Below are 14,138 nucleotides of genomic sequence, written 5' to 3'. Positions count from 1 at the left end.
ACATAAGATTATATTATGAAGCAATTTGTCTGACATGGTTAAAAGATTGGATAATGCTAAAAGACCATAAACTGCTGGCTTTGAAGGGACATAAAAAACTGTTTGGATGGCATGCCTATTTGTGGTATGATAAAGTTAAAGCAGACTCTATGTTTTTGCACCACTATATTAGAAGAAGCCTTTTCACAATCTGGAAGAAATATAAGAATTACATGGAAAGTGGTATCCCTTCATGGGTGGTACCATATGAAGTAATAGACCCGAGAACTGTCTATAATGAACAACAATGTCTAACTTATAAAGAGATAATGTCGATAGAACACAGAATACCAAAAATAAAGACAGAAGAAGAGTTATCTCCTCACTATGGATGGTTTCAATATAGGCAAATCAGGGATCTTTACAACTCGGATTGTTTAAAGGGAGGAATAAGACTGAAAAACTCGGAGTTAGAAGAAGTGATCCTACAAGAAGGAAAAAAAGATATTTTGAAAATATACAAAATACTTTTAAAATGGTATACGGAAGACGAGATAGTCAAAGTCCAGATGGTGAAATGGGCAATAAACTTTCATAAAGAAATAACAATGGAATCATGGGAACATTTGTGGGAAAATACTTTGAAGATTTCAACTTGTACCAATATTAAAGAGAATGTATACAAAATGATGTATAGGTGGTATTTAACGCCTAAGAAGATTGCGCTTGGAAATACAAATATGTCAGACAAATGCTGGAAATGCAAAAAGCATGAAGGATCATTGTATCATATGTGGTGGACTTGTGAGGTAGCTAAGCAATACTGGGGAGATATAATAGAAATAATTAATGAGGTTTTGCAAACCCAAATAAATAAGAACCCAGAATTGTTGCTACTGAACTTGGGAATGGAAGATGTCCCAATGCAGTACAGAACATTGTTATTTTACATGATTACAGCAGCAAGACTTTTGTATGTGCAGAAATGGAAAGTGCAAGAAATACCAACTATAGAAGATTGGATATACAAATTGCTGTACATGGCTGAAATGGACAAAATGACAAGAAAACTTAAAGATCTTGATCCAGGAGAATACATTGTAGATTGGGGGGAATTGAAACAATACCTAGAAAAAAATGGGATGTGAAAGGAGGACTGTGGCAGTTTGAGAATTATTAATATGTGACTTTATAAAGGGGAGAGAGAAGTAACTTTACCATTAATGGGGAAAGTTAGCTATTAATTAATCTAAGCTAATAGTAGTAATAAGGAGATTGTATTAAAAATAGATAGTTTAAACAGTGAAACGTAGATCGATATCTTAGAAAATTGGAGATATAGAAGAATTTGAATATGCTTAGAATAAGTGATACAATATATATAAGATTTAGAAAAATTATAGTTAAGAGTAATTTGAGTAATAAGATGGGTTAGGGGTTGGAAAGCTGTTGGAAGTCAATAAGGAGGGGGGAAAGGGTGGGGGCTTATATAATTTAGATAAGATGGGGAATTTGTGTATTGAATAATATTTTATGTACTCACCAATAATTTTTTTTTAAAGGTTCACCAGGCATGTACCTGTTCCCTCATTAATTCTTCCATGACAAAGACCCTTATGTTTTGATTCACTCAAAACCAAGAAGTAAAACTAAATCTACATAGGTTCTGGCCACAGTTCCAGAAGACAATGCTGTCCTGGAACTGACATTGAACCATACGTACTATCCACTCTGACAATGATTTGAATGTCAGCTCAGATCTTGCATCAGAATCTTTTCCACCGGAATTTCTTACTGAGGATTCTGCTGTATCTCCGAGTGAGAATCTCCACTTGTACACCAAGCAGTTAATCCGAATGGTGATATCTCTTGACATTGTGGTGACCTGCTCTGCTCTGAACTGTTCAGATCCGATCTTCAAGGTCCTACACTCAGAAGTGGCCAGATCGATGGCATTTCCGATCATGCAAGGCATGCTTGATGTGATTGATGATGTGTGGTCCAGATGGCCTTGACTGCAGTAATGCCCAAAAAGTTGGATAATCTGTATAAAACAAAACAAGAAGGATCAGGTTTTCTGTTTACTCACCCTCCTGCCAATTCTATTGTTACTGAGACCCTCCAAGGCAAGGGTCTCCAAAAAAGCACTGGCTGTTTGACTCCGATTGACAAGGATGGTATGAAACTAGATATACTGAGCAGAAAGGTATATGCTTCCTTAGATTTAACGTTTAAAATGGATAATTATGAGGCCATCATGGCCCGCTATTAGCTTTTCTTATGGTAAAGGATGATAAGCAAAGGCTTGCAAAAATTTTGCAAGGAGAAGCTCTTAAGGCTCTCCAAACTACAAATTAATATGCCTAGACATATTGGACAATGCTCTTGGAGAGCTACAGTCTCCACAATTGTAATACATGTGCATGTGTGGCTCAGAACCACAACAGTAGCTCCTCACCCTAGGATGACAGTAGAATACCTTCCCTTTGAAAGTGCAGACCTTTTTTCATCCACCATGAATGAGGCACTCAAAAGATTAAGGATGATAAAGTGACAGCAAGGTCATTGGGTATCACATCTCTCTACCCAGGTCCTTTTAGACAGATTTCTCCCAAGGTCATATGCACCTCATAATAGTAAATACAATCAGTTCCATCCCCAACTGTTGCACACATTGCCCAGAGGCTCTCAACAGCCTTCTTTCTCAACAACCTCAGAGGCAAAGCAAAGGATGGTTCTCGATCCCCAAGGGATCAGTCTGGGTCCAATAAGCAAGGCTTTTGATGTGCCTTCTTGTGCCATGTCAGTCAACCACTCATTTCCTCTGCAGGCTTGAGAGCCAATAATCCAGGAGACCTGGGTGTTGTCCATAGTCAATCAAGACTACTGTCTGGAGTTCAAGACAATTCCCCCCAACATTTCCCCTCTGTCCAACTGTCCACCTCCTCCCACCTTACTCTTAGAGGAAGTACATTCATTGATAAAGAAACAGGCCCAAAACTGGTTCCATCTTTTTGTACAAATGGGGTGTTTTCCCAGTATTTTATTGTGGACAGAAAGTCAAGGGACTCCACCCCATTTTAGACCTCTATTCACTAAATGAGTTTATAGTTTTCAAAAGGTTTAGAATGTTGGTGTTAAAGGACATTTTACCCCTGTTAAAAAGTCAAATTTGGCTCGCTATTGTTAATTTAAAAGGCATATATTTTCATGTTCCAATAAATACTCACTGCAGAATGTTCCTTCGCTCTCATTGTAGCTTCAAGAACTACCAATACAAGGTTCTTCCTTTTGGCCTCTCCTCTGCACCTTGTATCTTTACGAAAATCATGGCAGTAATAGTAAGCCACCTCAGAGAAAAAGGGTGTTCCATTTTCCCCTATCTTGACAATTCTTGTGTGCCAGACCAGAGAATCCCTGTCCCAGCACATGTCTCTGGTTCTTACTGTCCTCTGCCAGCTGGGCCTGAGAAGTCATCCCTGGTTCCCTGACAAAAGATATTTGTGGGGACAGTCCTGGACTCCTCGCTAACCCTTGCCTTCCCTATCCCAAAAAAGATAGGGAAATTTTTCCTCACTCTGAACAAGGTTCTTTTGCACAGGTACCAAAGTGCAAAATAAATTAAAAAGTCTATTAGGTTTTATGGCCTCTCTGATTCTGATAGTTCTGTTCGCTAGGCTGAGTCTTCGTCCCCTGCGAAACTGGTTCATCAGTGTGTTTCACCCACACTGACACAATTTATACAAGCAGTTTTCTATCCTAAGGTGCATCAACAGGTCTCTGGAGTGGTGGAACAACAAACAGAACCTTTTAGTGGGGACCCCCTTCAGCTCCTCCCCAGTTCACATATTGATCTGCACAGATGCCTCTCTGTCGGGATGGAGGGCTTGTTCTGGCATCAACAAGATAACGGGAGTATGGTCCCCTTAATAATTGTCCATGCACATAAATCTCCTCAAGCTCAGGGCAATAAGATATGCTGTGAAGGCCCTGGTTTATCTAGTGGAAGGCAAGAATGTTCAAATATGCACAAACAATACTACTGCCATGTATTGTCGAAGGCTTTCACGGCCGGAGAACGATGGTTGCTGTGGGTTTTCCGGGCTGTATTGCCGTGGTCTTGGCATTGTAGTTCCTGACGTTTCGCCAGCAGCTGTGGCTGGCATCTTCAGAGGTGTAGCACCAAAAGACAGAGATCTCTCAGTGTCTCTCAGTGACACTGAGAGATCTCTGTCTTTTGGTGCTACACCTCTGAAGATGCCAGCCACAGCTGCTGGCGAAACGTCAGGAACTACAATGCCAAGACCACGGCAATACAGCCCGGAAAACCCACAACAACCAACTACTGCCATGCATTACTTGAACAAACGGGGGAGGGGGGAAGCACAGCTTCCCTGGCTCTCTCCCAGAAATCCTCACTGATATGGTAAAGGGCGATCCAGCATCAAGTCACTCTCTTTGCCATACACATAGCGGGCAAGGACAGTGTTCTGTTAGATGCACTAAGTAGGTCCAAATCCAAGAACTATGATTGGTCCATCTGCATGGACTTGCTTCATCCTGTGTTTGCAATGGGGGGGGGGGTATTCTACTATAGATCTCTTTGCCTCAGACCTCAAAAAGAGATATGCTCAATATTGATCATGGCCTGGAAAGGGGAAGGCCTCTCTTGTGGACACCTTTCAGATCCCGTGGTTGGGCACCTTCCTGTATTCATTCCCCCCTCTTCCTCTTATGATGCTGACTCTCAGCAATATGATGGGGGAAGATTCCTCAGCGATCATAAAGCTCCTTACTGGCTAAGGCAAGCTTTGTTCGCCACTCTATTCCAAATGGCAGAGGGCAGAATCTGTCATTTCCCCCTAACACCACACCTGCCACAGCATGATGTGATTCTATGCTACGATCTGGGCACTCTGAAACTGACAGCCTGATTCATATCCCCCCTGGACTGAATTTCTCCTCTTCAGTCCAGAAGTCCCTTTTGGAAGCTAGGAAACCATCAGGAAATCATGGAAATGATTTTCTCTTTGGGCCTCAGGCAACAGCTTGAACCCTGTCTCTGCCTCATTATCATCTGTTGCACTGTTTGGTCCTGCTAAAGGGCCAAGGTTTGGTTAACTCCTCTGTTAAGGTTTACCCAGTGGCCATATCGGCCTGCCATGGCTATGTAGAAAATCTCTCTTTGCCCAACCACAATGCAAGTCCTTCCTTAGAGGTTTAGCAAAGGTATATCCTCCAGCATCCAGGCTGATTCCTCAGTGAAGTCTCTCTTTGTTTCTCGCTTCTATCATGCATAAACCTTTCAAGCCCCTAGCTACCTGTTCCCTTAAGGTTCGGACAGCTAAAGCAGCCTTTCTGGTGGCTACCTCAACTAGGAGGGTGATTGAACGGCAAGCTCTGAGATATGATCCTCCTTTCGTTAAAATATTTGCAGATAAGGTTATCCTCCATCCAAGCCTTCCCTTACTGCCGAAGGTTGTCTCTGTTTTTCCCTTAAATCAGGATATTGTCTTACCAGTATTTTTCCCTACTCCTATTACTGTCACAGAGAGACTTTTGCACACCTTTACAGGGGACTACCTTTACCTTTACCTAATGTTAAACAGGTTTGTGCTTCTACTTGGACAGGACAGCTCCTTCTGTAAAGGACCCTGATCTCTTTGTCTCATTTAAAGGGCCAAAAAAGGGTCGTCACCACACAGACCATTTCAAATTGGATAGTTTGGCTCCTTAAGAATTGTTATAATCAGTCTAAACAACGATGCACATTGCACGTAAGAGCACACTCTACAAGGCCTCAATCTACCTCGTCAGCCTTAAATTTGGGCATCATTCTAGTGGAATTATGTAAGGCAGCAACCTGGTCTATGCTATCCACGTTCATCAAGTATTATGCCATAGACATAGCCTCCAGAAGGGACAGAGCTTTGGGCCAGCCCATCCTGAAGAGTCTCTTCCATTAACGAGCTTCATGCCCATCTCCTGAGAAAGTTAGCTTGCTAATCTCCCATGTGGGTCTGCAAAGACACAACGATGAAAACAAGGTAGCACTTACCTGTAACTGTTGTTCATCGAGTGGTCTTCTGTGCAGGCACACATCCCTCTCTCCTTCCCTCCATATGCTCTTTTTCTTACCTTCCTTCTACACCAGCGGCTTAGAGAACTGAGGGATGGATTTGTTCGCCCTGCTTTTATAGTTGCACCTGGAGGGAAAAGCATGTGTAAAGGCTAGGTGAGCGTCTCACACCTCTAGGAGCTTTAAAACATCTGTGGCTGGCCTGCACATGCACAGTTCTTGTGTGTGCCTGCACAGAAGACCACTCAATGAACAACTATTACAGGTAAGTGCAACCCTGTTTTCTTTTATATAACGTAAGGTCACATATAGCTTACCCGACATTTTATACATTGGCATGCCTCCCTGGCAAATGGATCTGTGCACATACATTCCAAAATATATGTATCAAAGGAATGAGATAAAGGTTTAACCTTAGATATTAAAAAACCCAGGTTTTTTCTGTTTGGAATTTAATCAGTATGATCTATATGTTTGTTTAAGGGGAGCTTGTTTCTTAATAACCATCATTTGATGGCAGCATAACAGCATTTTAATGACTTCAGCATATAAATTTTATTAATTCCTGATCTTATGCTCTATACAGACAATGAATGATTTTGATTACTTAAAACTCCTTGGAAAAGGCACTTTTGGCAAAGTTATTCTGGTCCGAGAGAAAGCAAGTGGGAAATATTACGCTATGAAGATTTTGAAAAAAGAAGTTATTATTGCAAAGGTAGGGTTGTATAATTTTACTTGTAAATATTCTGTTTGAATACTATTTATGTAACTTAAATTTTGCTTGATAGTTGGTAGCATCTATAAGACAGTGCTTGATAAAGCCCAACCCCCAGGTAACTGTGGTGCTTACAAATTTAATTCTGGCACTTAGTATGTTCAGTAATTATTTTTGAAGCATCTTTCAGTAGTTCTTAGTGAGAACACAAATGGTTGGATCCAACTAGTTTTTACTGGTGAAAAAGGTAACCAACAAGAAGACTATGTTGGTATCATGGGACCTGCATAGACAAAAGCCATGGAAAATGAGGGCTGTAATAAGGAGGGGAATTGGCCAATTTTAAATTAAAAAATGGCAGGATTCACCCCAGAATGTATTTATTATTTCACATCATGTTTTCTTGTATACATGAAGTTCTTGTCATTGCCAGTTTATATGTAAACTTAACTTTACAGAATTCAGTGAACATAAGAAAATGAGAGATGCCTGTTGGATTAGACCAGTGGCCAACGATTCCAGCATACCATTTGAAACAGCATCCAACCAGTTGCCCTGGAAGACTTAACAAACAGCGTGTAGAGGCTGAGGCCCTCCTCTGATGCCTCCCAGAACTTGTATTCAGAGGTTTGCTGCCTCTTTATATGGAGAGTCTCTTCAGTCAGAGCCGGATCTAGGGGCGCGGACACCCAGTGCAACCCTTGCCCGAGTCTCTGCACGCGCAAACAGCAGGCGCTCCCGGGGCTACGTGATGACGTCACTTTCGTCACGCAGGTTGGGAGGTGTGCCCGCCCGTGCAGCAAGCCGGCCGCCCCAGCTCCCGGTGAGCCGTGGAGCTGGCATCGGCGGAGGCGCGGGCGTGCGCTGGGGCGGCCGGCTGGCTTGCTGCGCATGCAAGACCTCCCAGCCCTGTGCTCAGCCACCCGCGCGGCAAGCCAGCTGCCCCAGCGCATGCCCTCATTGCCACCACCAGTTCCGCGGCACACCGTGTGCTGGGGTGGCCAGTGTGCCACGCGGCTGGCTGAGCACAGGGCTAGGAGGCCCTCTGCGCAGTTCGCGTGCCCCACTGCCCTGTGCTTCCTGTGCAGCAAGCCGGCCAGCTCAGCGCATGGTGCGCCATGGAGCTGGCGGCGGCGAGGGCGTGCGCTGGGGCAGCTGGCTTGCCGCACAGGTGGCTGAGCGCAGGGCTGGGAGGTCCTGCGCGCACGGCAAGCCAGCCACCCCATCGGCGGGGCTGGCAAGGGTCTCCCAACCCTGCGCTCAGCCTCCCACATGGCAAGCCGTGGCATGCTCCTGGGCTACCTGCCCCTGCTCCCCCTCGATCCGGCCTTGTCTTCAGTCACCATTGTTGATAGCCACTGATGGACCTCTCCTCCATGATTCTGTTCTGTTTCTGCTTTTCAGGGGAGCCAGACACTTTGGCACCATTCACTCCATCGCCCAGGCAAGGGTTGCAGTCTTTAGGTTGCCCCCAATCTGAGACCTCCCCACTTGATTAGCAGCTGTCCTTGTCAAGTAGAGAGCTCCCATTTCTGGCCAATCCAGCCAGGAAAAGGGGGGGAGGGTTAGGATCTCTAAGGCAACTGAGAAGATGGGCCTTCAGCAATGGTAACACCAATCTCTTCCTCCAAAACCATGTTAGGCAGTTCTTTCTGCCTACCAGAGTGCGCCTGTGTTGTTCAATCTTGGCTTTTTCCATAAATAGGGGAAGCCATGTGACCTGGTTTCATTTTCTCCAGAGTGACTTAGGGAGTAAAGAGCTGGCTGGCTGGCTGTATTGCTGGAGAGGAACTTGGGAGGGATCTTTGGCCTGCAGTGCACTTCTTGCTTCTCGGAAAGGCACTGAAAAACGTTTCTTTTCTCTTTCTGCCTTTTCTTACTGGGGACTGGGGAAGTTTTTGGGAAAGGGTGCTTTTTTCCCCTTCTTCCCCCACCCCATCCCAGTCTTAGCTTTTCACCTCCCTGCCCCACCCCAGCCTAGTCCTAGGCCTTTGAGTAGAGATGGGTTCTTGGTTTTCTAAGTGAGTTTTATTTGCTTTTTCTCTGTTTCTTCCCCTCTGCTTTTTGGAGCTCCAATCTTCTGGTTTGGTTTCTGGGGTTTGTGCCCCCCCCTTCCCCAGGGAGCCCTTTTATTTGCTTTTCTTTCTCTGCTTTTTTGAAGGTCTGCCTTCTGTTTCGGTTGGGTCTCCCCACCCACCACCCACCACCCACCCCCAAGGAGCCTCACTTTTCTGTAGGCTGGCTCCCTGTGCGCGCGCTTGTGTGCACTTGTGTGGTGGAGTGCAGTTTTCCTTTTTTCTCCACACTCCTCCAGTGCCCTTTACTTTTATTTGGAGTGCCTCTACAGCCTGCACCACTGACTGGGTTGTGTTTTGGGGGGCTTGCACCTCTGGTGCACTGACTCACACCCGCATGGGGCTGTTTGATCTCTGTGTGAACTTGTGTGGTGCAGTGAAGTCTGAGCTCTTTTCTGCACGCTCCTCCAGTGCTCTTCACTTTTATTTGGAGCGCCTCTCCAGCCAGTGCCACTGAGCTTGTGCCTCTGGTGCGCTGACTCACATCTGCACGGGGTTGCTCAATTGTCTCTGCTGCGCACACCATCAGGCTCCCCACTTGCATGCTTCTCTAGTACAGCTCGCTTTTGCTGTGCACACACACACACCACCAGCGCACACACTGTTTTATTTTATTTTGAGCCCCTTTTCAGCTGGGGACAGTGTCTGGGTGGAGGTGGTTTGTGAGGCTGTCCACTGACTCACAACTGCATGGGTACCTTTACTGTCTGCAGGCTCCCCACTTGCATGCTTCTCTAATGCAGCTTGCTTCTGCTTTGCGCACGCACACCATTAGCGCACACACTGTTTTGTTTTATTTTGAGCCAGTGTCCAGCTGTGGGCAGTGTCTGGGTGGAGGTGGTTTTGGGGACTGCCCGCTGACTCACAACTGCACAGGTAGCTTTACTGTCTGCAGGCGGACAGGCACGGGGTGGAGGAGAGCTTGCTGAAAACTCCCTGCGAGTTTGGGCTCTCTGAGCGTGAAGGGGGCTGTCCTGGGCTCAGACGAACCTTGAACTGGTTTGGGAACCAGTTGTGGTTTGGAAGTTCGTGGTTTGTGTTCCGTGAAAATGAACAAACCACGAACCAAGCAGTTCAGGTTTTTTCCATTCTGTGCCCATCTCTGCTGTCCATGCTTTATTTGCTACATTTTCCCATTTTACATCATTGATTTGCAGAAGAATATCCCCAACAATGATAGATAAACCCACTATGCAGGACAGAAAATTTTCCACAGAAAAACACATAGTTGGAAAAATACTATTTTATCTTAAAGTCTGAAGTGGTAGCATGAAGTACCTTTGGTACACTTGTAGTATTGTTGAGACTCAGCCCTGGTGCTGATAGAAACACCAGTTTTAATAATGTCTTATTAGGTATTTGCATTGCATAGGCAAGGAGGAGCTGGGCCCATACATGACTTATTTTACAGCATTACAACAGCTATTGGAATTGCTTAGACATTCTACATTGCACTTATGGTACTTTTTTGCAGTAGTCATTTTTTCAAGGCATGTGTACAACTTGCCAGCTACAGGATCACACTGTGCAATTTTAAAATTTACTGTATCAATATAGAATTTTAAGAGGCTGTATATTAAATCTGTATTAACCTACTGTTGCAGCACTGTTACTGTGATGAAAGCAGATGTTTTGAATAAAAATGATGTGATGTTTATATTGTTTCTTTGCAGGTGCAACTTTCTTCCTCCTTGTAGATACAAGTTTAAGCCATTCCAAAATCTTTTTGGCATTCTTTTCAAGTAGTGATTTTTTTTATCTTGACCACTTTCTTTAAAATTCAATACTAAATGCTGTGATTTTTTTTTATTGTTTAGGATGAAGTGGCTCACACACTTACAGAAAGCAGAGTATTGAAAAACACTAGACACCCTTTTTTAACGGTGAGTTAATGTAATTATTTTAATGGTAGAACTATGCAAGCATTGTAAAGTTTTGGGGGTTTATCAGAATGAAAATATAATTTTTCAGCAGTACAGAGATGAGAATATATATTTATGTATTTTGAATTATTTGTTTCCAAATCTCACATATGGAGCAATTTACATGATCACTCCTAGATGCCCTCTCTCTGGTCTGAGCCTAGGTAGCTCCTTGGTTTACTGAGGGGCTGTGGTTGATGAAAATACAAGGGAGACAGCTAGAGTGACAATGGAGGAAGACTCATGACAAGTCCCACAAGGCATGGACTAGAGCTCTTTTTCAAGCCTGATGGTGGCAAAGAAACAATATTCCTCTGCCACCATTGCATCTGCACAGTGTAGACTTGCAGAACTCTTCTGGTCCCGGACCTATTGGGATCTGGCCTATGGGAGGAGGTGGACTGTTTTGAACCTGCTGCAATTGTTTTGCTCAACGTTTTGTGGACTCTGCATTAGCAGTGAAAAGATTGGATGGTCCCAAGGAGCTGACTTGTCCATGTGTGATATCTTTCAGCTTGTTTACTCTGAGGATGTGAACAATTCTTGGGATGTTAAAACCTATCACCTACTTGTATGACCATTTGCCCCTTCTGGCTGCTGAAATCTGCTGGAGGTGTGTGTATGCTGGTGGACTGGGTCCAGGAGACAGTAAATGCCTCCCTGAGAGGGCAGTGGTGTGTCTGCTCTTAAGAAAACCTACTTTGGACCCAGGAGAGTTGAATTACTACCACCTAATCTCAGATACACCATTCATGAACAAAGCGATGGAACAAGAAGTAGATGGGCAACTTCAAGGATTCCTGAATGAAATGGGGTCATGATCCGAGGCCTAGGACTGAACAGCCTTCAGGCCTCAGAGAAGCCTCTGTTCCACAAAGACCTGGGGCCTTTGTGTAAATTTTTTAACAGATCTACAGTTCCCAAGCCATTTTCCAAGCCTTATAATTGGTCTTGGGAATAATGAATAGAAAAGCAGAAGCCAATCAATGGTGAGGATGAAAAGCTTGGACAGAAAGCATGTAAGGCTGTACACAGGGAGGAAGAGTTCACTCCTTGAAACTATACAGTAATGAGGCTGCTTTTGGAGAGGGTTGATTCTTCGGCCCATGGTCTGACCTATTGGGATTGGGTATTGAGACAGAAATAAAAACCAAGCAAAGCCACATACATAAGGGAACTTCATTGTTTTCCAGCTTTGTTCTGTGTGAGTTTTGCCCAGTGCAGTTGTAGTGTCTCTATATTAATTCTACCCCATTTTTATAACTGTTCTTTTAATTGCTTAACTGTTACACTATTTGTTTAATAAACTGTTTCTTCACTCTGCCTGGGCGCTTCCCTCAAATTTGGTCATACATCAAGGCGCACCCTGATTGAAAAGGAAGTTGCCTGAGGGCAGGGAGGGTGCTCTGGGTCCTCTCCAGTAAAGCCCTCAAACCATAGTGGTGGCAGCCAAGGCTGCAAGGCCAGGAGAAACAGAAGGTGTGTATTGGGAGGGAGAAGTCCCTGGAAGGGATGTCCATTTGTGGTAAACCCTACACAGCCCCATCCTTTTCTGTAACAGATTGTTTAGAACCATCCCAGTCTGGGTAAGGGCCGGGTTATGGGACTGAAACAGCTTCGGTAGCCCTGGTGGATGACTTGTGCTTGGAGATGGGCAGGGGGAATTCTCCTGGTTTTGGATACCATAGATTATGGCATCCTTCTGGACCACCTTTCAGAGTTGGAACTAGGCTTATGAGGTGCCCACTTATGGCAAGCAGTCTCCTAGTAATTTGCTTTGTTACCAGCTGCTGCTTGCCCAAAGAAAAAGGCTCCTAGTTGCCAGCACATCAGTTCCAGGTGCAACCTGAAAATGACAATGGTAACTCTAGGAATTTATGGAAATTCTATGGTAAAATCATATAGCTTTTCTCAGAGTTGCAGGGATTCCTAGAATTACCATTGTCACTTCTGGGTACAACAGCTACGTCACCCTCCCTTGCATCCACATACACCCACTGATCACCATGCTCTGCCTGGCAACCGTAGATGAGAATGAGAGGCACCATGTTGTGATGGTATTGGTCCTGTCTTGAAGATAAGTTTCATAGGTGGTTCTGCATGGCACCTTAGCCTCTGGCCTATGAGTTGCTGCAAGGGTTCCATCTTGTCCTCCATGCTTTTAACATCTGTGTGAAGCTGCTGGCAGAGGTCAATTGGAGATTTGGGCTGAGTTGTCACAAATAAGCAGATGACACTCAGCTCTATCTCATGCTTTCAACAGATCCCAGGAAGACTATAAACTATGAACAGGAAGAGGCAGTTTGGGGATGGATAAGGGCTAACAAGCTGAAACTTATAACTGAATATAAAGGGCAACTTCCTTTATATTCCCAGGAGTTCCTAGTGTCCTCTACCATCTATCAGAGGCCATTCTACTCCTTCTGATCTAAGGACAAAAAGTAGAGATTCTTAAGCACCCACTTATCTAGCTCACATTCTACTCGCTGGTCACAAGATAGGAACTAAACGTTTGATAAGTTATTTGGATATGATTGTGTAAATTTGAATGTGTTTGTGTGACTGCACTGCTTTCTCGCTCAGTTTTTTAAAAAAACAATTGGCACTATTGCACCATTACACTGTTTGTACATGTATGTATGTATGTATGTATGTATGTATGTCATCTATAGTCCACTTTTCTCACTGAGATTCAAGGCGGATTACACAGTGTGAGATTAGCATAGTCAATATCAAGGACATTTCTATAACCAATGCTATAGGGTAAATAAACACAAGTTTACAAAGCATAGCATTAGCAAGAATCCAATACAGAGTTGAAGAAATGCAGAAATAGAACATAAGCAATTCTAGGGCTGACATCAGTATAGGAAAATTAGCAGAGTTTAAGACAGAGATTGTGCATTGGAATTAATGAGAACAGAGACACACTACAGTATACCTCTATAAGAATACTTTATTACATAAAGGATAAAAATAGGGTTACAGTGGATGAAAATAATAAATTGCTAGACTAACTACATCTTGCTAGAAAAGGTATCTTAAGACTGACTGAGAGAGAAAAACTCTGAGCAACTGAGTAACTGAGACAAAGAGCAACTGAGACAATATAGCATCAGTATATAGCATCACTTAATTGCCCCCCTAAACAGGTTGCCAAATAGAAAACCCTAATTCTACTTTATTAAGACTAGTGACGCCCCTTTCCATGGCAGAAATCTTTACTCAAGGCCTAAGTGATCACATGCAAATAACACAGTTTAACTCTTTCATGACTGAAACAAAAAACACTTGCTAAATCCCAACAATTGAGGAACCCAACAAACCGGGGAACCACAATTCTAGAAATTAATTGTATATATTTT

General features: G+C 43.8%; 1 protein-coding gene across 1 annotated transcript in view; it reads left to right on the top strand.

The window, feature by feature from the left end:
- The window catches only part of AKT3 (AKT serine/threonine kinase 3), a 378,228-nt gene that overhangs the window by 281,427 nt on the left and 82,663 nt on the right, over window positions 1–14,138 (top strand). The window contains exons 6-7 of the mRNA XM_054979040.1: window positions 6,645–6,776; window positions 10,669–10,734. Of these exons, the coding sequence (XP_054835015.1) occupies window positions 6,645–6,776; window positions 10,669–10,734 (198 nt within the window). The remainder of the gene's footprint in view (window positions 1–6,644; window positions 6,777–10,668; window positions 10,735–14,138) is intronic.

The sequence above is a fragment of the Eublepharis macularius genome, chromosome 1 (assembly GCF_028583425.1).
Source record: "Eublepharis macularius isolate TG4126 chromosome 1, MPM_Emac_v1.0, whole genome shotgun sequence".
Taxonomy (NCBI): domain Eukaryota; kingdom Metazoa; phylum Chordata; class Lepidosauria; order Squamata; family Eublepharidae; genus Eublepharis; species Eublepharis macularius.
This window is presented reverse-complemented; position numbering and strand designations above follow the sequence as displayed.